The 26,443-nt window shown below is 35.4% G+C and overlaps 1 protein-coding gene across 1 annotated transcript; it reads right to left on the reverse strand.

Moving 5' to 3' along the window:
* Nucleotides 1-10,852: 10,852 nt before the first annotated feature.
* Nucleotides 10,853-25,138, reverse strand: LOC130213669 (polymeric immunoglobulin receptor-like). The gene is made up of 8 exons (XM_056445423.1): nt 25,077-25,138; nt 20,123-20,437; nt 19,708-20,031; nt 13,651-13,690; nt 13,334-13,488; nt 13,068-13,102; nt 12,893-12,967; nt 10,853-11,479 (listed from the first exon to the last, which is right to left on the reverse strand). Exons 1-8 carry the CDS (start codon nt 25,120-25,122, stop codon nt 11,426-11,428), a joined length of 1,044 nt encoding a protein of 347 aa, XP_056301398.1. The 5' UTR covers nt 25,123-25,138; the 3' UTR covers nt 10,853-11,425.
* Between the last annotated feature and the right edge of the window lie 1,305 nt (nt 25,139-26,443).

The following is a 26,443-nucleotide window of genomic DNA, read 5'->3' on the forward strand; positions in this document are numbered from 1 at the left end:
GGATGGGACTAGTCATTGGAGAATAACCGTTTTCAAGGTATACTGTGTTTTGGAGTATACTGTGTTTTGGAGTTTTAAAATCGCCAAAATTTTCTGTTATACAGTTCCTACGGTATATCTAAGAATTGTTTTTTAACCTTTCTTTTTTGTTTGTTTTTCAGTACAGCATATCCAAAAATGTCCAGATATCCAAAGATGCCATTTTAAATTGTAAAAAAAAGTGCTATGGAAATTAATGAAGCCTGACATGTTTACTGTTCTAAAATATTTTAAATGTTTATCAAAATATAATATATAGGATGTACTTAATCCGCCATTTTATTATGATCACCGCTTTACTCCCATTCATTAATTCTCTCGTGGTGCATCATGAGTTAGTGTAGCATCCATCAGATGCACACTTCAGAATCTCACCGGAAGTAGTAGGTCATCCGGGTACTTCTTCCATACTGTTTATCGATTTCTATTCACCTTTATTTGTATAGCGCTTATACAATGTAGATTGTGTCAAAGCAGCTTCACATAAAAGGTCACAGTAAATAGGAACAGTGTAGTTCAGTTTGTAGTGTTTAAGTTCAGTTCAGTTGAGCTCAGTTCAGTGTGGTTTAATAATCACTACTGAGAGTCCAAATACTGAAGAGCAAATCCAACGATGCGCAGCTCTATAGATCCTGAACCATGCAAGCCAGTGGCGACAGCGGAGAGGGAAAAAAAACTTCACTAATTGGCGGAAGTGAAGAAAAAAAAAAAAAAACCTTAAGAGAAGCCAGGCTCAGTTGGGCACAATCATTTTAATTTCTTCGCTGGCCAAACGTCTTGTGCAGAGCTGCAGTCTCAGTGGCTTGAATTTGGACATATTACTCAGCTTACATACTATTTTTAGATAGTATAGAAGTATGAAATTTTGGATTCAAAGTCATTGTGTTCAAAGTGGGAAAAAAAGTTTTAGTTTTTTACCCAAACATTTAAAAAGAAAATAATTTAGAGCAGTAATTACAATACCAAGATACAGTCATATTTTTATTCAAGGTTTTCATACCGTTAGAATCTTATACCGGCCCATGTCTAGATGGGACACATAACCAACCAGTGATGATGATTGGTGTGTCTGTGAATGTGGTGTAACTGAAAACGTGATCATTGGCTTAGATAGAGTACATTTCAATGTTTGCCAATCAGTGGCAGAGAAGTGTGGGTGTTCACACAAGCACACGCACAGTCAGTCGCACACACCAACCACCAAGAGTAAGAACAATGGCAAATCCAACAAGTTCAAAGGTAGCTATTGCACACTGGAAATTTAAGCACTAGTTTTCCCTCATTGAGGTGAAAGAATAGAATGTATTGTGCGAATTATGCCCAGGAAAAAAAAAGTATCTCTGTGTCGGTGACAAGTAATTCTAATCTAATGAAGCAACTCACGTCGTCACATGCTACCACAAAATTAGTGGCTACGTAGGTGATAACATATCATGACAACATTAAAATATTGTAGATTAGTGTACAAAGTTTTATATATTTTTTAAAAGTCATTTGGCAAATTAGATTTTTTTAAAGTAGCTCATTTTATCTTTCACTAGCAGGTTGAGGGTGGCTAAGCATATTTCACCCTAGGCCTAATCAATATATTAACTTATCACACAGCATAGGAACATGATCTCAATCTTTTTTGATGATGCAAAGTATATCGCCCATACATAAAAACCAATTCTATTAACACTTTAGCTGATTGTGCAACACCTCTATCTCTACTGGAGGTGTCAGTACGGTTAAAAAACACTATAGTATTACTATTTTCATGTGGGTGTCTGACAACTGAAAATTGATCTGATAGCAGAAATCGCACCTCTGTTATTTTTTACCTTGCACTTTTTTGTTAACATTTAATATTATTTACTTAGGATATGCATTTTCACATGCTGATTCCAATGCCTGGTTATCAAATAGTTAAAAAGACTATAAATTACATATTTTTAAGAATAAAATAAATATTTGTTTCCTTTGGAATAGTGTACTTGCATTGTGATGATATTATATTACATCCTCATAATGACAATAATATTGGCATAATGGCAATATATTTTGGTTCAAAATACCACACAACTAAAAATAAATATCATGCCAGGCCTATTTCACCCAAGTCATCAAACTGACATCTTCAGAGAAGCACTTCCAATCAGATTAAACCAATCAGAGTCTCATCTCCCATTTCTTTTAAGAGTCAATTGCGTCACGTCATAGCACAGGTTGGACTTTATGAGTGGAACTAAATGCTTCACTAGTGAGAAAACAGTTAAACTCTTTAATTTACTCTTTTACTTTCGTTGATAAGTTAACTGCACTCTAGTGAAGACATCCATTAGCCTACATATTTAATTTTGTTTGTTATGCTCAAAGATAGTTTTTATTAAAACTAATTTAAATATGCATATAGTAAATATTACTGCTAATAATAAAAAACATTACACAAAAGCAAATTGTCATGAAAAAATTGAAAACAGATTTGCTATTTAAACAATGTAGTGCAAAACAGGAAAATTAGGCTTGCGTTGATCTGAAAATAGCAACAAATTGCGCCAAACACATCTTGCGCCTTATTGCGCCGGGTGTATGATAGGGTCCTAAGATTACCAATGTGTGCTAGTAGAAAAAAACTTTATAAATTTTGATTTCATTCAGACTTTAACAACCTATTATCCATCACGGCCTTCGTTTCGAATGACTAAAGGTGAATGATTTTCTGGATGAACTATTCCTTCATGATAACAGTGCTGTTTTTGCTAAAAGAAAATACTTATGGAGTGAAAGCTGTTACCTTTAAAAGAAGAAGTTGCAAGGAGGAACTACCAAAAAAAACTGAATATTTTTGTCTTGTACTATGAAATGAAGTAATCCAGGCTGAGGTCAGTGACAATGACCTTTCGGATAAGGACTACGAGGACAACAGAAAAGGACATTTGTGTGGTGAAGTCCTTTTGTCCAGCATTATCTATCAGGCAGTGTGAATAGCTTAATGTCGTTCTTGCGAACGCTGTCTACATATTTCAAGTATCCTTTCTTTTCAGATCCATTCCTCCTGTGTGTATTTATTTGTGAACGGCAGGCAGCAGAAGATAAAGGAAGAAGCCTGCTATAAACAAAAAAAGCAGAGAGGTGATGTGTTCCTACAAATGAAGCAATCGCATCAGTTTTCAGTCTGAGGCTCGTTTGCTCTCATACTCTTGACCTCTGTTGGAATAACACTGTGAATAAACAAACAGGACTCTACATTCACAGCTAGCTTTTTGTAAGTTATTAGATATGCCGGTTTCTTTCATATTACAACATTGGTTTTTGTTTGAGAGTGTGGGTATTTTTTCTTCGCTTTTTTCTTCCCCGGCATTACACGGACAATTGAGTAGTGATCCCATCAGGGTCTCCTGTATTAAAGCATTCATTACAGCTTGTGGGAACATCTCAAGGTGTTAAGCTTACGCTCAACAATACAATAGTTTGTGTATTTCTGTCAAATGTCTATGAAATATCAACCTATTTTATCCGAATAAACAATGCTTTTGTTTGATTTTTATTGCTAGTGTGTGTCACAGGAGAAATTGAACAAGTAACTGTCATCATAAACTAAAATAAAATGAAGTTGCTTTAGATTCATTATAGGGGTTTGTGCACAACAAACTCTTTCAGTTCCAGGGCTGTTTTTACTCAAGATGCTATCAAATGAGACACTTAAAGGGCACCTATGGTAAAAAAATCTACTTTTCAAGCTCTTTGGACAGACATATGTGCATGTTTGGTGTATAGACTGTCATATTGGGGTGATACAAGCACACCTAGTGCTTTTTTTTTTTTTCAATTTAACAACATAAAAAACGGTGGACCAATTGGAGCTGTTTTCAAATCGACCGCTACCTGACGTAGGAGAGCGGTCGCCCCGCCCACCAATATTGATTGACAGGCACGTCATCATATCCTCAGTTTGTTGATTCACGTTCGCCATTTTCAGCGTGAGTCGAAGCAATATCACTAAAGGAACACCCTAGCTCTATTTTTAGATGCAAGGCTCATTTGGCTCAACACAAGATCAATATTCTCCACATTATCGCTCTAATCGGAATTATTGGTTGTATTTTTAGGTAGGTTTGCAAACATGTGTACTTCTCATTGAGTCTACCTTATACTTCAGCCGTTTGCATTTCTCGCGATCCCAGAAGCTCCCTGTGATCTTAACTAGCATGCAGGTGCCGCGGACCGCTGCAGAAACCTATGTTTAGAATTCTAAAATGCGTGGCGCGACGATTCGGGACATGTTCTGCCACAGAGAGTGTCTGGTGTGCCGTGTCGCGGCTTCGAGCGGCGCATCCGGTGCCTCAGTCAAGGTTAATTCAGTGTGCGTGGTTATTAGTTTCTGTGTACAAGCTCGGCACTTGAAACTAGCACACAGTTGGCTGTAAAACTGTACAAAGACACAAATGATTTTGTACTCTCTGCTTGGTCTGTGTCACAGTCGTACATGTACGATCTTCTCTCTCCTTCTCCATCTGCCTGTCAGACTGTTGCAAACGCAGAGCGGGTGAGCTCATGGCCCCGCCCCCTTGTTACGTTGGCGGGAAGCCGAAACTAATCTACATGTGATGCAACACACCCATAAATCAGCGAACTGTGGCCACGCCCCCAACATGACACTTTTTAACACATTATAATAAAAAAATCTGAACTGTGTTTTGAACTGAACCTAAACTGGCACACTCAGAAGAACCATAATATTAATATTAAATCATAAAAAAAGAGGTAAACCATGTTCCCTTTAAGGTAAGTAAAAGCAATGGCAATCATACAAGAGCAAATTCCAAGAAAATGTCAACCTTATCATGAAAAAATTAAGTTTTTACCAGAATAACAAAACCAATTAAAATTTGCTCATTAAAGGTTTATGAAACAGCAAGACACATTTTTGAGATGTTGACAGTCATATGTGTCTCACGCTGCTAAAAACACTATTAGGACACATATATTTAACCAAAAAGTGAAAATTGGTTGTTTTTGTGTTATTTGAAGCTAATTCGTTCTTCCGGTTTGAAAATAAATTTTGAAGCTGCGTCACAGCGATGAGATCCTTGTGTAAATTCCCGCATGGAGTCTGGATGTCTGTACCGGTGGGTACAGCGTGACGTCTTTGAGCTTTTAGCATTAATTCATGAGAAAGACTTGGTTCGAACTAATCAGCGCGCTCTATTGTGAATGACGTGCAACTTCATTAATATGCATGATAGTTTTGAAGACTGTTTTTACCTGTTACAATGTTCAGAAGGCAGAAAGACGCCATGTTGTGTTGTCAACGGTAATTTAAACAAGTAGAAAAAGAACTGTTTAGAGACATGGGTCGTCAGTGTTGTGTTTATAAATGTGCCGCAATGAAGGTTAATTTCCCCGCTATGAGAGCGCAGCTGGATTACAGTGGTCTGCTTACATGCGACATAAATATGTTTGTAAGGAACATTTTGTACCAGAGAGCTTTTCGAATCTGGAAATGGTGAAATCTGGATTTGCCGCTCATCTCCTTTTAAAAAGATGCGGCTCCAGCTGGTGTTGATTGTCCGGTCTCTACAGATTTGATAAGTGTGTGATCAGTGTGCTTTGTTTATGTTTATTCAGATGGCAAAGTTAGTTCGTATCGTCAGCAGTACTCTTACAGTTTTTAAAGACAGACCTTAGTCAAAATGATTTAGTTACTAAGTTTATAGTACGTTAATATCACTACAATATTATGGACTGGAAGACCCGCTGTAAATGCTGCTCTCTGAATGTAAACATTTAAACACCTTAATCAAACTATTATTGTCGTGTAGGATTTTCGCAGCATTTTTTGACAGGATAGTCTATACACACACACGGCTGTGTTTCGGCTGTGAGAAATGCAGAAGGTTTTTTTTCTCCCATAAAGCGTGCGGTTTCAAATTCCATTAAAACAAAACTCTTCCAGCAGTTCATACTCGTATTCGATATCTCATTTGTCACAGGGGCATGCATGATATGTTCTGAATGAAAGTGAAAGTGCCAAACTGCAGTTAAAGTTGACAAAGTAAGAATGAAACACCCAAAATTACATGAAACTCAAAATTACAGGAAAAGTGGATAGCGTGGTGTTGAATTATGTGCTGTAAGGTGTAAAACGGGATAATTCAAAAAGCAACTCATGTAAACACCTTAATCATATTATTGTCCTATTCACAGGCAAATAATAGAAGGCAAATAATTCCATTACTGATGTCCATGTACACGTAGTCACTGTCTATCTCTGCGTCTGTGTTGCTGGTGTGAAAATCAGCTGTAGTTCACCTAATGAAACGCTCTTGTTCATGCAAACCCTTCCTTCATTTGCCACTCGACACTCCCACCTAAACAAAGCTGGACTCACCCACTTTCCTGACTTTTTTCAAACTAGAGGTGTGAAAACACCCTGCTGAGACAGGTGGGGTTTCATGGCCTTTTATATTTATTGTAATGATGTGCTCTCATGGAATTTTTTAAGGAAATTGCTTTTTTTACGCACGAAATATGCCAATGGTAAATTTCATTTTCGTCCAATCACATTTCATGCTTTCAAAAAAGAGGTTATGTTAACAGCAAGCATTCTGCTGTAGGATTGGGGTCTGTAGTATAAATAATTGCACTCACTTTTTCATAAAGTCACTGCCTTTTTAATTTATGGGCTACATATTTAAGACATCATGAAGCTTCAGTCATGTGTCACATTCATATCCTGTGTGATAAATACTATCACAAATAAAATGAAACTTTATATACAAAGCCAAAATATGTCCATGCTAATTATGAACAACTCATCTAAGGTCTTAGCCCTAAATAACCATAATTTTTGCGTTACGGACATGATCATTTTGAGCTCCCTTTAATGCAAGCAAATGACTAGAGCACACTTGTTCCTTATGACGCTGCGTTACAATTACAGACTTACATAATATCCATATGTTATATCAGGAACTGTACATTTCAGTCAAACATAAACCACTACAGTAACATTTCAGAAATATGTTTAATAAAGAGAACATAATGCTTTACATATTGCCATAATCTTGGAGCATAATCTTGGTGTTTTGGCACTGAAGCATATAAATATAAAACACATGTATTGACTGATATATATATATATATATATATATATTTTTTTTTTTTTTTTTTTTTTTTTTTTTTGATGCCTGAACTCCATGGTTAAGGGGTAAGAAAAACACAAGCAGATGTTTCAATATACTAGTGACATATACATTCTCTCAGTATATATGTTTCTTTTTTTTTTACTGCAAATGCCACATCTATTTGGAATCAACCAAAACATTTTAGTTTTTAGTATTCTTTTCACTAACATTGGGACATTGAAATCAAATAAACAAAGAATTGACGAAGTTAGGTGATTATACCTTAACTTACATGTATTACGTTAAACTTATATTTAGGACATTTAGGACAAAGCCTATTAAATATAAATGTATCCCTTATAAAGTCTATTAACTATCATTTTATGATTCAGTTTTAGGCTAGAAGGTAAATTTTCGCCACTTCTGAGTATAATCTATTAATCTGAGAAAGCGTTTCAAGTCTTACCTGTGCCGTTCTGGTGACAGGAAAACATCAACAAAATAGGTAGGCGTCAGACAGATGTCAACAAAAATGTTAACAGTTTTTCTTTAGGTCTATTGTTGATTGTTAAGTGTAAACGTTTTGTTTTACAGGAAATACAGTCGATAACTGAAGCACTATTTGAATGGAATTACAAAAAGCGCGGTGGTACCACGAGAATACCACAGACGCCATGACAGTTTTGTTGTTGGCTATTTGAATAGCGCGGCGACAGCTCTCATTGTTTATTGGGTTAAAACTGACTTCGGTACGTGGGGACAGACCAATCAGAATCAAGCATTTCAGTCGTCATGGCGGTAAGGCGTTATGCTATGGTAGGTTATCAATAATGTTTGTGTGTTGTCTTTAAAAAGAAAAGAACTAACTGAAACCAAAACGATTTGGCTTACATTGATAACCATTAGTGATGTAAATTAACAAAACATGCACACACATCTCTCTACATTTATTAGGTAAGCTATGGGTTTAAGCAAAAAATATTAATTATTTGTTTTATTCTGTGGCCTAATAATCTTATAACATTTCAAATTAAATATATGAAGAAAATGACAATCGGTCAGAATTATGAATGTCTTTGTTTTGTTTACAAATTGCAAAATCTTTATGAAATAATGCTTTTTATAGCTTTTCTAAAGTTAAAACAATCGACTGGTGAATCATTTATATATACAATCTTTATACATTATATATACAATCTTTGTGAATCATTTATAAAGACAGTCTTTGCATGGTCTAATATCTATTAAATTAAAGACTACCACATTTTTTTCATTTAAAGATATTTACTAAACCATATAGGCAATTCCAATGTTTAACAACAATAAAAACAACTACATTGATATTAATTTAAAAAGCAGTCAGATACAGTACCAAAATAATCATACAGTAGGCTATACATAAATATATTTTATGAAACTTCAGCCAAAACTACTTACTGAGGAACAAATAATAGATTAAACAATGAATAAACAACGCAACTGTCATTTACAAACCCCGCTAAAAAATCATTTGTTTTGTTTAACCCCTGCACAAACCTCAGAGCCAACCACAAAATCCAGAAGAACTGGCTGAGGTAAGGTGAATTTTGAATAAAGCGAACACAAATTATTATTACAAACCACATATTTTAAGTTACAGTGCATCTGGAAAGTATTCATAGCGCTTCACTTTTTCCACATTTTCTTATGTTACAGCCTTATTTCAAAATGAATTAATCTTCATTTATTTTGCTCAAAATTCTACACACAATACCCCATAATGACAATGTTGCAAATTTATTAAAAATAAAAAACCTGAAAAATCACATGTACAGAAGTATTCATAGCCTTTGCTGTGAAGCTCTAAATTGAGCTCAGGTTCATTCTGTTTCCACTGATCATTCTTGAGATGTTTCAGCAGCTTAATTGGAGTTCACCTGTGGTAAATTCAGTTGATTGGAGATGATTTTAAAAGGCATACATCTGTCTATATAAGCTCCCACGGTTGACAGTGCATGTCAAAGCACAAACCAAGCATGAAGACAAAGGAATTGTGTGTAGACCTCTGAGACAGGATTGTCTTGAGGCACAAGGCTGGGGAAGGTTACAAAAAAAATTCTGCTGCTCTGAAAGTTCCAATGAGCACAGTGGCCTCCTTCATCCGTAAGTGGAACATATTTGAACCACCAGGACTCTTCCTAGAGCTGGCCGGCCATCTAAGCTGAGTGATCGGGGGAGAAGGGCCTTAGTCAGGGAGGTGATCAATAACCCGATGGTCACTCTGTCTGAGCTCCAGCATTCTTCTGTGGAGAGAGGAGAACCTTACAGAAGGACAACCATCTGTCCAGCAATCCACCAATCAGGCTTGTATGGTAGAGAGGCCAGACGGAAGCCGCTCCCCGCCTTTTTTTGCTAAAAGGCATCTGAAGGACTCTCAGACCATTAGAAACTAAATCCTCTGGTCTGATGAGACTAAAACTGAACTCTTTGGAGTGAATGCCAAGCGTTACGTTTGGAGAAAACCAGGCACCGCTCATTACCAGGCTAATACCATCACTACAGTGAAGCATGGTGGTGGCAGCATCATGCTGTGGGGATGTTTTTCAGTAGCAGGAACTGGAAGACTGAATGACTGAATAAAAACCTGCTTCAGGGTGCTCTTGACCTCGGACTGGGGCGACGGTTCATCTTTTAGCAGGACAATGACCCAAAGCACACCGCCAAAATATCAATGGAGTGGCCCAGCCAGAGCCCAGATCTAAAACCTATTGAACATCGCTGGAGAGATCTGAAAATGGCTGGACACCGTCGCTTCCCATCCAGCCTGATAGAGCTTGAGAGGTACTGCAAAGAGGAATGGGCAAAAAATCTTAAAGACAGGTGTGCCAAGCTTGTGGCATCATATTCAAAGAGACTTAAGGCTGTAATTGCTGCCAAAGGTGCATCACCAAAGTATTGAGCAAAGGCTGTGAATACTGCAGTACATGTGATTATTCAGGTTTTTTATTTGTAATAAATTTGCAACAATTTCAAAAAATCTTTTTTCACATTGTCATTATGGGGGATTATGTGTAGAATTTTGAGGAAATAAATGAATTTAACCAATTTTGGAATAAGACCTTAACATAAACAAATGTGGAAAAAGTGAAGCGCTATCAATACTTTCCGGATGCACTGTAAAACAACTATATTCTTGCTGAAAAATCATGTATGTCTACATTAGCTGTAGTTCTAGTGCTTAATAGTTAATAAATGCTGCATGCTGAGTGTTCCCATGCTAATACTGGTAGAACATTGCATGACTAGAAACACCTTTTAGTCAATCAGATTTAAGGACCAGAAAAAATGTGTATTTGTGTATATATGTGTATATATGTATATGTGTATATATATATATATATATATATATATATATATATATATATATATATATATATATATATATATATATATGTATATATACACACACACACCACGCACACACACAATATATGTATATATATTTTTTTTAATTTGTGTATATATATATATATATATATATATATATATATATATATACACACACACACACACACACATATATATACATATATATATATATATATATATATATATACATATACACAATACTATTAATACTAATAAATACTATTACATAGCACAAAAGCCATATCTACACAGTATATTCTATGCATTAACTAAAATTCCCAAGCCATTAAAATATTCCTTAATGTACATCAAATTGTAGCATTTTTTCAATTAATGTTATTATACAGTTAGCATATTAATGTGGAACAGGGCAAAAAAAAAGTCAGCTTTAATAATATTTCACACAATAGACCATTATAATGCCAAATATTAAACAGCACAAAGAAAAACCCAATGCTTGATTGCAAAAACAACAACAAAAAAAATGAGTGTCTTTTACCGGGCTTTTCTGAAGTGGTGTAACACATCTTACATTGACTGGAACTGATTGCTTCCCTTTCTAATGTGGTCATGGTGTGTTTCAGTTTTACTCCTCACAGACCAAAGCGGAACAAAATTCACCTCCACAGACATCTGTGCTAATAAACAGGTGACACTTTCACAATATTATTATGAAAAAAAATGACACAACCATGACCCCTCATTCAAATGCAACACGTATGAAAATGTGCAGGAAGTTCCTCTTTTTCTCTCTCACGTCTTTTGTGGCTTTAATCGAAACTGTAGGCGGTGTAAAACAGACTAAGATGCCATTACTTCAGATTGCTATTTTCATAATATGAACGAGCAGCGTGTCAAAGATCATGTTATTAGTGATGTTTCACAGCGCTGTAGATCACTTCATCCTGGTCAGGAGGATGGCTCTAAGAATGATTTAATAAAACACAAGACAGAGTGAGATGAATTTCAATGAACCACTAATTTAAAAGCACTGAGCTCACTGCACATTATGCATTTCCATGAGATCACCTGCTTGAGTATAAGTAGATTATAATATTGCTGCCTTAAGGAAATATCTTTATATGCATTAGTTGCATCAGCAATGCACTTACACTCACCGGCCACTTTATTAGGTACACCTGTCTAACTGCTTGCTAACGCAAATCTTTAATCAACCAATCACATAGCAGCAAGTCAATGCATTTAGGCATGTAGACATGGTCAAGACAATCTGCTGCAGTTGAAAACGAGCATCAGAATGGGGAAGAAAGGTGATTTAAGGGACTTTGAACGTGGCATGGTTGTTGGTGCCAGACAGGCTGAGTATTTCAGAAACTGCTGATCTACTGGGATTTTCATGCACAACCATTTCTAGGGTTTACAGAGAATGGTCAGAAAAAGAGAAAATATCCAGTGAGCACCAGTTCTGTGAACGCAAATGCCTTGTTGAGGCCAGAGGTGAGAGGAGAATGACCAGACTGGTTCCAACTGATAGAAAGTCAACAGTAACTCAAATAACCACTCGTTACAAACGAGGTATGCAGAAGAGCATCTCTGAACGCACAACACGTCCAACCTTGAGGCGGATGGGCTACAGCAGCAGAAGACCACACCAGGTGCCACTCCTGTCAGCTAAGAACAGGAAACTGAGGCTACAATTCACACAGGCTCACCAAAATTGCACAATAGAAGATTGGTAAAACGTTGCCTGGTCTGATGAGTCTCCATTTCTGCTGCGTCATTTGGATGATAGGGTCAGATTTGGCATCAACAACATGAAAGCATAGATTCATCCTGACTTGTATCAACGGTTCAGGCTGCTGGTGGTGGTGTAATGGTGTGGAGGATATTTTCTTGGCACACTTTGGGCCCATTAGTACCAATTGAGCATCGTATCAACGCCACAGCCAACCTGAGTATTGTTGCTGACCTTGTCCATCCCTTTATGACCACAATGTACCCATATTTTGATGGCTACTTCCAGCAGGATAACACACCTTGTCATAAAGCGTGAATCATCTCAGACTGATTTCTTGAACATGACAGAGTTCACTGTACTCAAACGGCCTCCACAGTCATCAGACCTCAATCCAATAGAGCACCTTTGGGATGTGGTGGAACGGGAGATTCGCATCATGGATGTGCAGCCGACAAATCTGCAGCAACTGCATGATGCTATCATGTCAATATGGACCAAAATCTCTGAGGAATTTTCCAGTACCTCGTTGAATCAATGCTTTGAAGGATTAAGGCAGTTTTGAAGGCAAAAGTGGGTCCAACCCACTAGTAAGGTGTCCCTAATAAAGTGGCCGGTGAGTGTATGTAATAGCACTTACAATGGAGTTTTGTTCATCATTCTTTGCTTTCTTGAAGACCACCATGTCATATGTCAATGTACCTTCTGTAGGCGCCTAAAAAGAGAAAAATAAAACTTGAAAAGAATGATTAGAAAAGTACAAGTACTGTACGTTTGCCTGATATTGTGTATATGTTAAAGCCTAAAACACATACCACTGAACAGGCGTCTGGCTTTTGTGAGGACAAATCTTAAAAGAGGAAGAATCATATTAAATAGGAAGAATTACTATAACCAGATGCAAAATGCTCCTAACTGCAAAATAATACACAAATGAGCTAAGTGATATTCATGGGGACTAACATATGAGTTTTCACTAAAGTAATGTAATGCGACGGTGCAATAAATCCTGTGAAATTGGATTTGAGGCATTAGCAGTGGAATAGTGCTTAGAATTGAATATATAAGAGTTGGAACTGACTGTGTTTTTGTATAATCCTCCAGATTACCAAAACCAGCATCAGTAGCAGAAGTAGCGGCACCGCAATAGAGAGGAGAAAAACCCAGATCTTGGGCTCCTTTACATTCTTCTGGTTTTCTGTACCATTTGAGGAGTTTTCACCTAGGGAGTTGCTACTAAAAATAAAATTAGATAATGGCTTAAAATGTCACCTAGACCAAATGTAAACAGTAAAAGTGACTTTAAAATGGAAAAATCTTCAAACCAAATCTAATATCTTATACTCTAATATTCTTTGTCATCTGATTTGTTGATTTAGGTTTAGTAGATTAACTTACGAAAAGGGATCAGCATTATCAGAGCTTTTATCACTTTTAGCTGAAATTGGAAGACAAAACAATTGGTTAAACAAGACAAAACAAGTTATTTTTATTTATAAACAAATACTGTTTACCAAACACATACTGCCAAATGTTTAGGACATGCACCCAAATCATTGAATTTATGTGTTCCAGTAACTTTCGTGGCTACAGGTTTATTTCCCAACCCATGCTCATTCTGATTATGTATCCCATCTGAAGAGAGCAAAATACGTCTCAGGAGGTGCGTTTTTTTTTGCAGGTTTTGTTTTTTGCAAATCCTCTAGAGGCCACTGTGCTTTTTTTAGATCTCAAATTTCTCTTACAAGTGCCATTCGCGTCTGCTGTTCTCGCTTAAATCCACCAGAGGCCGCTGTCGACTGACTAACTGACCAACTGGCTGATCCCCCTCCTTCTTCCCTAAACCCAGCCAATAGTGTTTTCAAAGGCAATCCAGAAAAAGAAAAGCCCTTACGGCAGCTTGATTTTTACCACATTTTCAGATTTTACCACATTTTCACCCTGTTATGTACTAGTTTATTTTATTTTTTAGCTTTTGATTTGTCTTACCTGCTTTCTGGAACCATTCTTTACCAGACTCGAACCCTGTCATCCTGGTCAACTCCGCTCTGCGTCTCAAGTCGGCCGAGGTACATATTGAGCTACCGGACAAACTGGTAACAGCGAAAAAGCCGTCCATACGGAGGTAAGCGGTCATCTTAGAATGCCATCATACCATTCCATATCGTTCATTTTAAAGATGAAATGCAGCCATACGTACATCTGGCTACATAATTCGCAGTCTCCAGAAATGTATATAGGGCTGTGTTTTCAGAATGAGCCTATAATGGTATTACCCATTACAAATATTGGTAACACTTTACAACAGTACATAATGATTTGCTAATATTTAACATTACTTTATGATGAACTAATGATGATTTAATGCATGCGGTAATCATGACCCAACTTTAACTACAACATGAGTCACATGAGTTCATGTGTGCATAACGGCTACCTTAATTACTTGTTAGTAGTGCATGTTGTTTGTTAATTCGTGTATTAATTATTACATTAGTTAATGCTTAATTTAACCATCATGAACTTATGAGCTGTTAATCTATAATTATATCATGGCTTAATGTATTAAATAACATTTAAGTGCGAGCTAAATGTCCCCAAAATAAACTCATTAGCTGTTAATGTATAATTATGTCATGACTTTACTTGGAGGGGCACATCATCATTAACCCATTCTTAACAACTCATGAACTCCTTATGCACGTCCGTCTAGTGCGTTTACACTGAATAACAATAGAAAAGTGTTCTGTCAACATCAACATGAACAGTTTAACCACAGGAGTTCATGAGTAGTTAAGGATGAGTTAATGGTGATGTTCCCCTCAAAGTAAAGTCATGACATAATTATACATTAACAGCTCGTGAGTTCATGTTGGTGAGATTTAGCTTAAACTTAAATGTTAATTAATACTTTAATTAACAAGTACTAACAAGTAACTAAGGAAGCCTTTATTCACACATGAACTTAAGGATTTATGTTGTTGTTAAAGTTAGTTCATGATTAGTGCGCACCTTAATCATTAATTCATAATAAAGTCATGCTTAGTTCACATATTAATACATCATTATTCATGTACTGTTATTATAAAGTGTTACCCAAATATTTGTAGTAGAACAGGTTGTTCACAGGAGCTCACTACTAAATATTCCACGGTTAACTTTTAGAGCTACTTTAACAAAGAGGAAGTGGTAAGCCACGTAAAATCATAACGTGGGGTTAGTGCACGCTGAGGTGCACACCAAGACAGTTTTTGCCAACACAGGCTCATTTTGAGAGCGTAGCCCTACAGTATATACATTTCTGGAGATCACAAAACATGTAGCCGAAGGTACAAATGGCTGCATTTCATCTCTTTTTTTAAACTCTTTTTTTCACTTTCATTGAAAAAACCTTCATACATCACATACAGTAAAGCCTAAATCCTTACAAGGAGATATACCATATATCAAAAGTGCTCACAGTGAATTTAACTTACTACAAAAAGGAACTCAAAATCCTACCACTCACCCCACCCATCCAACAGTGATCAAAATATTTGTGGAAGGTTTATAAAAAATAAAATACAAGGCATACATGAATGACATATACAATCATATATGGATATGCATGGGATAACAATTAAAAATTGAAGCAAGGTGTACATGGACACCAAAAGAGACATTATGAAACAATTATAAGATAATTATAAAATAAATAATTAAATAGGATAAATTAACATACAATAGTCTTGTAAAAGTCTATCAGTTTATCTGCAAAAATAATATGAATGGTTCCCAAATCTTCTTAAAAATGGACAATTTGTCATTTAGTGTGAATCTCAGTTATATTTCAGTTATATATAGAATCTCAACATATTTCCAAGTTCTCTAGCTCGCATTTCAAGGATGGGGACAGCATCAGATTTCCACATTTGTAAAATGAGATTTTTTACAATACACATACAAAATACAATTGCTTGTGTTTGATTTCTACTGCAAGAACTGTCATCTGCTCCTAACAGACCAATACTTGGATCAGGTTTCCGATTCGTTGAATACACTTCAGAAAGAAATTTAAATATATTATTCCAGAGTGGTTGTAGTTAACTGCATGACCACAAAGAATGAAATAGAGTTCCTGTTGACACATTGCTTTTATTACAACTTGAAGAGATTGTATTAAATATTTTGTGATGTTTTGATTTAGAGTAATGGAGCCTATGAATGACCTTGGATCAGATGATGTCTTGCATTTCATCTTTAAAACGAATGTTACGTGGCGGTATGATGCAGTCCTTTTTCATGCTTACCAGCTGACCGCTTACCTCCGTGTGGACGGCTTTCCCACTATTACCAGTTTGTCCAGTTAGCTCGACATGTACGTCGGCGGACTTGAGAGGCAGAGGAGTGGACCATGACGACAGGGTTTGAGTCCGGTGGAGAACGGTTCCAGAAAGCAGGTAAGACAAAAACAAAAAGGCAAAAAATTAAATAAATTAGTAAATAACAGGGTGAGAATGTGGTAAAATCTGAAAACGTGGTAAAAAAAAAAATAAATCAGGCGAGGGCTTTCCTTTTTTAGATTGCTTTTTAAAACTGTTGGGTTTTGGGAAGGAGGAGGGTGGGTCAGTCGATCGGTCAGTCAGTCATTCATTCAGTTGATCAATCAGTCAGTAAGTCAACAGCGGCCTCTGGTGGATTTACGCATGAAGAGCAGGCATGAATGGCACTTGCAAGAGAAATTTGAGATCTGAAAAAGTGTACACAGCATCCTCTGGTGGATTGGGTGAAGACAAAAACTGCAAAAAAACATAGCTCTAGGGACGTATTTGCCCTCTCCAGAAATGTATATAGTGGTACGTTTTCAGAATGAGCCTGGGTTGGTTTTCGCTCATGCTTTTGGCAACATTTAACACCTTGTGACTAGTCAAAAGGCGTCAATGGGATCGTGCTCACCAACATGCAAAGCAGCAGACATAGAGTTTCAGCATAATTTTTAAAGAAACATCTCATGCTCGTTTTTGCTCATTCAACTGCTCCACCGATGAGATTGGCACTTTTGCTCACATACCTGGAGCTGCTGAAGTTACACTAAACACAATTTGGAGGCGCTCAACCGCAAAACGATCGAGACAAGCGCAGCTTCACTTTCATTCAATGAAGAAAGTGATGCACTGAGGCAAGATGAATGTGGAGCTGCTTTTTCAATTGGTGTCTGAACACAAAAAGCTGTATGATAAATGCGACAGCAACTACAATAATGTTGGCAGGAGGGAGTTATTAGAGAGAGCAGCAAATAGGATTCGATGGTAAGTTTCATTTGACGTTTCTTTCATGACTAGCAAGTTCATCTAACATCAGAAGGTGATTTTGTGCATTCACTCTGCTCAAATCGCCTGGGTTTGTATGCTGAAAAACATCTGATGATAAGAGCAAAAGCAACCTGGTGTTCAATATTTATGTGGCCTTCAGATTAGCTCAAGAACAGTGAGTAGAGAGCTTCAGGAATGGGTTTCTAAAAGCAGTCAAGCCACACATCACTAAGTACAATGCAAAGAGTGGGATGCAGTGGTGTAAAACACACCAACACTGACTCTAGAACAGTGGCGATGGGTTTTCTGGAGTGACCAATCATACTTCTCTATCTGGCAGTCTAATATGAGTCTGGGTTTGGCAGTTGTCAGAAGAAAGTACTTACAGGCTGCATTGTGCAAAGTGTACATTTTAATGAAGGGTGGATTATGGTATGAAGGTTTTTTTTTTCAAGATTTGAGTTTAGACCCTTTGTTTCATAGAAGGGAACTTAATGCTCAAGCATACCAAAACATTTTGGACAATTTTATGCTTCAGGCTTTGAGGGAACAGTTTTAAAAGGGGATTGCCGGTTCAACATGACTGCACACCAGTGCTCAAAGCAAGGTCTCATGGATGAAGAGTTTGGTGTGGAGGAACTGGACTGGCCTGCACAGATTACTGAACTCAACCCGAATGAACACCTTTGGGTTGAATTGGAGACTGATGTTTTGCTGTGAGAGACTACAAAGACTAGTGATGTCTTGAGAAAAGCTAGAGAAAGTAGTGACCTCATATGTCTGCAGACGTACTGAAGTCATTCGAAGAAAGGGCCCATTCACTTTTTTTTTCTTTTTACTTCTGTAACATTCAGAAATTTTATTTATAATCTTTGTTGTGTTACAGACTTCATGCTGTTTTTTTATATTAATCAGTGTTTTCTATTAAATAAGTGTTGAACTGCCTCTGCTGTTTCATAAAAAACTGTTCCTAGCAATATAATACCACTAGCATTGCCACAGACATTCTTTCAAATTTTGAAGCATTGAAATAAATCAACTATCATTTAATATTGATATACAGTGTGTACACATACAGTATGCCAGTGTATTTGGTGTAAATGGGCATCACATATCTTTTCTATTTGGCTTTATATATATTCACTCACTTTCCTTTAGCTCACTCCCTTCTATATCAAATTATACAAAATATTCATGTTATCTACATAATATAATATAGTATAATATAATATAGTATAATATAATATAGAATAATATAATACAGAATAATATAATATAGAATAATATAATATATAGAATAATATAATATAATATAATATAGAATAATATAATATAATATAGAATAATATAATATAATATAGAATAATATAATATATAGAATAATATAATATAATATAATATAGAATAATATAATATAATATAGAATAGAATAATATAATATAACATAATTTAATATAGAATAATATAATATAATATAATATAATATAATATAATATAGAATAATATAATATAATATAGAATAATATAATATAGAATAATAAAGAATAATATAATATAATATAGTATAATATAATATAGTATAATATAATATAGAATAATATAATATAATATAATATAATATAGAATAATATAATATAATATAATATGGAATAATATAATATAATATAGAATAATATAATATAGAATAATAAAGAATAATATAATATAATATAGAATAATATAATATAATATAATATAAATATAGAATAATATAGAATAATATAATATAATTTAGTATAATATGATATAGAATAATATAATATAGAATAATATAATATAGAATAATATAATATAATATAATATAATATAATATATAGAATAATATAATATAGAATAATATAATATAGAATAATATTATATAAATAATATAATATAATATATAGAATAATATAATATAGAATAATATAATATAATATAATATAATATAATATAATATAATATAATATAATATAATATAATATAATATAATATAATATACACACAAACCTAAACATATTATATACTTAAATGTATAATTCATTGTTTATTATCATACAATATTTATGTGTATAGTTTTATAAAGATAGGACACCATTTTAAAATAGATGCATTACATCTTGTCAGAAGGTAACTACAAATAACTTACATGTATTTATGGTTTTATTTTCTCTCTGATGTACTGTAAGTTGAACAGGAACCTGCAGATCTCCAACAGAGCAGTAATACCATCCAGAATCAGAGAGTCTCAGTCCAGTCATCAGCACAGTGAAGGAGCTTTCACCATCATCACTGATCTGCACTGATGGATTCTGGGATGTGTAAGTCTTCTCCTTTGTGAAACAGCTCCGATCTTCAATTCTGCACCAGCGTTTGGGTTTAAACTTATATCCTGAACTGTAGAAACACCGAACACTGACATTGTCACTTTCATGTCCAGATACACTGCTGTTTATTACAGACACATCAGGAGCTGAAACACACAAAACTTTAAATGAAATATTTTGCTACATCTAAAGTGTCGTTTACACATCATAAAATAAATGCACCCCAGAAAACTTTACCTTTTTGAACAGTTAAATACAAATATTTACTGTCATCTACAAGGTTGTCAATCTCCACAGCACACCAGTAATATCCAGAGTCTGAGGATGCTGAGTTGTTGAGTATCACAGTAAAAATATGGTGATCTGGATAATCAGTTATTGTCCATTTCCCTGTATAGTTTGCACGGGCTACAATTGAGCAACTAAACCATTGATTCCCATTACACCAGTATTTTTTGTTTAGTTTATACTTATTGTCATACAGACAGGGGATTGTAATAGTTTCTCCTTCTATTACAGGCACACGATCTAAAGTCTTCATGCTTAGAGTTCCTGTAAACACACAAACACATGCTTATCAAACACTCCATTTCAGTTACAGCACTAGGACAAAATACATGGCTAAATACAAATACACTAGGACAAAATCAGTAGGTACATAAATAAATAAAGATTATACCTCAAAGAATAGTTTTGGATTAATCTGTTCAATGCATATTACCTTTAATATGTGAAGTTTTAAAAGCTAATTTTGAGAGGAGCACATGATGTGATTAATCCAACACAATCTCGTAACTTTTTGCTTTAGTGGCTAATTCGTATGAATTCGTACGATCTAATTCGTACATTTTCATACGATTTGCTCATCCCCCAATGACGGTTGGGTTTAGGGGTGGGGTTAGGTGCCAAGCCTCCTTTTTAAAATCATACTGATAAAATCGTACTGATACTGAACTCGTACGAATTCGTACGAATTAAGCTACGGTCACACTGGGCTTTGTGTGTGCGAAATTCTGTCGTACGGCGCTGCGAAAAGGGGCGGGATTAAACAAGATGATTAGACATTTAAAAAAGTGAGCGATTGCTCCATGTTTTAAATTTCTGTCCAGGGAGGTCGTGATTTGATCCTCGATTGGTCTCACGCAGTCAAGTGATGCGATTTCACTGGGCTTTTCTTCCCATAAACTTCCATTCATACGCACGCGAAAGCGTCAGACCGGAAACGCAAGGTCATGCGTCGAGTTTTGCATGTTGCTGCGGTGCAAAGTTCAAGCTTGGTGAACTCTGACCTGCGAATTTTCATCACTTGACTGTGTGAGACCAATCGAGGATCAAAACAGGACCTCTCTGGATCGCTCGCTCGTTTTTTTTTAATGTCTAATCATCTTGTTTAATCCCGCCCCTTTTCGCAGCGCCGCACGATAGAATTTCGCACACACAAAGCCCAGTGTGACCGTAGCTTCAAGCTTGGTGAACTCTGACCTGCGAAATCGCATCACTTGACTGCGTGAGATCATCGAGGATCAAAACACGACCTCTCAGGACAGAAATTTAAAACATGGAGCAATCGCTCGCTTTTTTTAATGTCTAATCATCTTGTTTAATCCCGCCCCTTTTCGCAGCGCCACACGACAGAATTTTGCACACACAAAGCCTGGTGTGACCGTAGCTTTAGCCACTAAACTGACAAACGTAAAATACTTACATTTTCTCGTGAGATCAGGCTGGATTAATCACGTCTGGTCTCTCATCCGTAATCAGAGATAATCAAATCAGTTTGATCCAAGCCTACAATAAATAGACTGATTTCACATTTCTGCCTATACTAATAAAGAAGACTCCAGATCCATATCTGTTTTTACATTATTGTGACGGTTGGGGTAGGGGTAGATGTTAATGTACGGAGACCCGGAAGGGACGTGGTGGTGGGGGAAAAAATTGGTGGAAGAAAAAATAAACTGAGTGATAGGAAAACATATTTTTAAGGTTTTTGCGTTCCCTTGCAAAGATGTTTTGCGTCCCCTCGCAAAACTGTTTCTCCACAAACACTTCCTGTTCACTTAATTCATGTAAACCCTCCTGTTTTTGCCAAAATTCTCCCGTATTTTATCATTCTATCCCACTTTCTTTACATTAAAGCTGTGCATCGATCGTGGCCTTTCATATGCAACCTCTTAACCAGTGAATGCATGTAAGGCTGACAGACGCGCTCCATACAATAAACTGATCCCAGATCAGCTTCTGTACACGCCATTTAAAGTGACACCTCTGTTATCAAACAAGTGAGCAGCAAATGAATCTCTCGTTTTGTTTAGTTTGATAACAGAGGTGTCACTGTAACAATGCACAGATCTATAATGAAAACACTCCATTACTTTAGAAACTGTTTGTGCTCATTTAAGAGAAAAGTAGCTGTTTAAAATAAAACATGCAGGACGGAGATGTTTACATATCATTCAGTGTATTTGTGTTTAAACATACACCCGAATCCAAAAGTGTCCTGTACTTTAGCTCTTCTGTAAATGGGGTGTTCTGAAGCTGAAGACAGCCGCCGACTTGCTGCGCCGGTGTGTGTACCCTGATAGAAAACTATGTTTAGAATTCTGAAATGTATGGCACTGCGTAGCGCTGCGTGGCGCGACGCGCTGCCGAGCGGCGCTTCTGGTGTGCGACCTGCTTAAGTCTTTACATGCAAAATTGCTGAACAAGTTGTCATAATATTTCCAATAGACTTTTTTCTAAATCTTTCTACAATTAGTAAATTTCTCCCAGGTGAATCTTGGCTTTGTCTAATGAAGTTGCATCATAAAGGAGATTCCTATGTTCACATTTCTACTTTTGTTTTCTCTTTGTGCTATGCAGTGCTGTCTTTTCCTTTCTGTATCAGAATGACTAGATCTGTCAACAAATTAAAGTACAAAGAGCAACAAATAATAATAAAAAAATGCCACAGTTTACATCAGAACACTTCTCTAGAACACAGTTATATTGACAACATGACTAAGTAACCTTAAGTCTTATCCATACACAATGACACAAAGATTTGTCATTCTGACGGCACTGACATGTTCATTGACACCGAAATTTAGTTTTGTGAGATGAACTAAAGATTTTAAGCAGGAGACTGGCTTTTGCAGGTAATTCATGGTGTTTTGCTGATTGTACACGTTGTTTTGAGAAATGCACTTACTGATATGCAAATTTCAATTCTGATCTGAGAAATGTACAAAAGCGACTGAGAAAAACTAATATTTGTTTTGGAAGTTACGACTACCTTCAGAATTAATGTTTTTAAAATAATACAATTGAATTTCACCTTAATATTAATGATAAAAATGTAATTTGAATGTACAGTCCAAGATCATTCAAAAAAAGAATTGTCAAAACTTAATATTAAACACTTATTATAAAAATAGATTAACTAAGAAGGACAGGTTAGTTTTTTAGCATGCTAGTATGGCAAATGAAACAATACATTTGTGTAAACAACACTGTGTTCAGCATATTTCAATTAATAGCATATTTTTAACACGTTTCACAGGATACATTTAGTCAATTCAGTCATCAGGAATCAGTGTCGCAATGTTGTGGTTAGCTACCAAAACCTTTAACAAAATGCTATAAAATGATTTCTTAAACAATGTGAACATCTGCTAGTCACACAAACCATATGCAGGATATAAAATGAACAATACTAAAAATGAAATATGTTTATGCACCCTTAAAAATAAAGCTTTCAAAAGGGAGGTTTCACAGCAATCACACAAGCTACTTTTGATTCCTCAAACGTTTTAGTAATAATAAAATCACTAAATAATCACCTTTCATAAGTTTAACGCATTATTATTAATAAATGAGTGCTTGTTAACATTAGTTCATGCACTGTGAGTTAACAAAAACTAACAATGAACAACTTCCTTTTCATTAACTAGCTTTAACCTAGATGAATATATGTTACATGTTACAATTAAATCCATTAATTAAGTGATGAACCATTATTCTTAAGGGTTAGCCCTTTATTTATTTAATTAGCATTTTAGATAGATAGATAGATAGATAGATAGATAGATAGATAGATAGATAGATAGATAGATAGATAGATAGATAGATAGATAGATAGATAGATAGATAGATAGATAGATAAAAACAGTTGATAGATAGATAGATAGATAGATAGATAGATAGATAGATAGATAGATAGATAGATAGATAGATAGATAGATAGATAGATAGATAGATAGATAGATAGATAGATAGATAGATAAAAACAGTTGATAGATAGATAGATAGATAGATAGATAGATAGATAGATAGATAGATAGATAGATAGATAGATAGATAGATAGATAGATAGATAGATAGATAGATAGATAGATAGATAGATAGATAGATAAAAACAGTTGATAGATAGATAGATAGATAGATAGATAGATAGATAGATAGATAGATAGATAGATAGATAGATAGATAGATAGATAGATAGATAGATAGATAGATAGATACTGTAGATAGATAGATAGATAGATAGATAGATAGATAGATAGATAGATAGATAGATAGATAGATAGATAGATAGATAGATAGATAGATAGATAGATAGATAAAAACAGTTGATAGATAGATAGATAGATAGATAGATAGATAGATAGATAGATAGATAGATAGATAGATAGATAGATAGATAGATAGATAGATAGATAGATAGATAGATAGATAGATAGATAGATAGATAGATAAAACCAGTTGATAGATAGAAAGATAGATAGATAGATAGATAGATAGATAGATAGATAGATAGATAGATAGATAGATAGATAGATAGATAGATAGATAGATAGATAGATAGATAGATAGATAAAAACAGTTGATAGATAGATAGATAGATAGATAGATAGATAGATAGATAGATAGATAGATAGATAGATAGATAGATAGATAGATAGATAGATAGATAGATAGATAGATAGATAGATAGATAGATAGATAGATAGATAGATAGATAGATAGATAGATAGATAGATAGATAGATAGATAGATAGATAGATAGATAGATAGATAGATAGATAGATAGATAGATAGATAGATAGATAGATAGATAGATAGATAGATAGATAGATAGATAGATAGATAGATAGATAGATAGATAGATAGATAGATAGATAGATAGATAGATAGATAGATAGATTCTTACCTGCAGTGCAAAGTAAAACAGCGATGAGAAGACAAGGATGAGCCATGTGATGGTCGGACGGTAAAAGAGGGAACCTGAAATGAACATTTCACTTCCTTTATCTGAGATTAATCAAACAGAAATGAGCCCTTCCTCTTTCTGTACTTATGTCATGAAAGCTAAAGTTAGCAAACAGACATCCTGCACACACACTTGCTATAATATTGCACATTCTGCTTATCTCCGGATGATCAACACTCAAAACACCACTTTTAAACTGTGCTCAAATATACTGCACATGGGATTTTTGCTCTAATCTATCAAATAGCAAAAATATGAAGCTCACACTGAACAGTTTTGTAAGCAGTAACCTGTTTACCGAACACGCAAACTTGCTACGGGGCCCCCTAGTGGCTACAAATGTTTAACTGCCTTTGATAACGTGGCCCAAATATCTATATAGAGTGAAGCAGTCATGATGGGCATATATTTATGCAAAAATTTATGGAAAAAACTAAAAGTAGTTTACATAAAAAGTTACACATTAAGCTCCAATTATGTCTTTTAAACCGCATTTATACCATCTGCGGTCTGTACCAGTATGTTTTATGTTGCATTATTTCAAGTCAGAAAGCTTTTTCACTTCATATTTTAAAATTCTACAATATATTTGAAACAAATCACCAAATACCCAAAATAATGTTTGTTCGTTTGGTGTTGGTGTCGTCTCGTATCTCATTTGGGGTGTGTGTCAATTCTTTTACCTTGCACTCAAAAAGTGCTCTGGGTTTGTCGCAGTATTGGAGATGAGTCGTCTGCAAAAGTTTTATTAATTTGGACGCCCTCATTCGTTCGTTAGCAAGAACTTTGGCGCAGATAGTAACACTGTGGCTGGGTCAGGGGCTCTTTGCTTCGAGACAGTGGAATAAAACCATAGTTCAGGTAACTATCTTTATATTCCCTGCATTTCATTTCAGTAATGCTAGCGCTGTGACCCGAAATGTTTGGAGCTTCCTCACCTGGGTCCAGTATGCTTGGGTCATTACTATTAGCTACTGAAGGTGAATCAGTGAGACTTTTTTGTGGAGGACACTTAGGCTACAAATTTGTCCAGTTTTTTTTGGTCAGCCAGGGGATAAAATGAACTAAGGCAACATGCTCACTCTCCTAATTGTCCACTGCTAAAATTTTAAAATAAGATGTGACCTCCCACAGAGCTTGCTGAGCCACCCTTGTGAGCTGGGACATCCCTGTTGAGAACTGCTGCCTTACAGATCTTTCAGTCTCTGCTAATGAGCTGCTGATCTGAATCGGGTGTGTTTGGTTAGGGATACATGTAAATTGTGCAGAGTTGGTGGTCCTCCAGGAACGTGGTTGAGAAACAGTGT

This window comes from Danio aesculapii, chromosome 2 (genome assembly GCF_903798145.1).
Source record: "Danio aesculapii chromosome 2, fDanAes4.1, whole genome shotgun sequence".
In the NCBI taxonomy this organism is placed as follows: domain Eukaryota; kingdom Metazoa; phylum Chordata; class Actinopteri; order Cypriniformes; family Danionidae; genus Danio; species Danio aesculapii.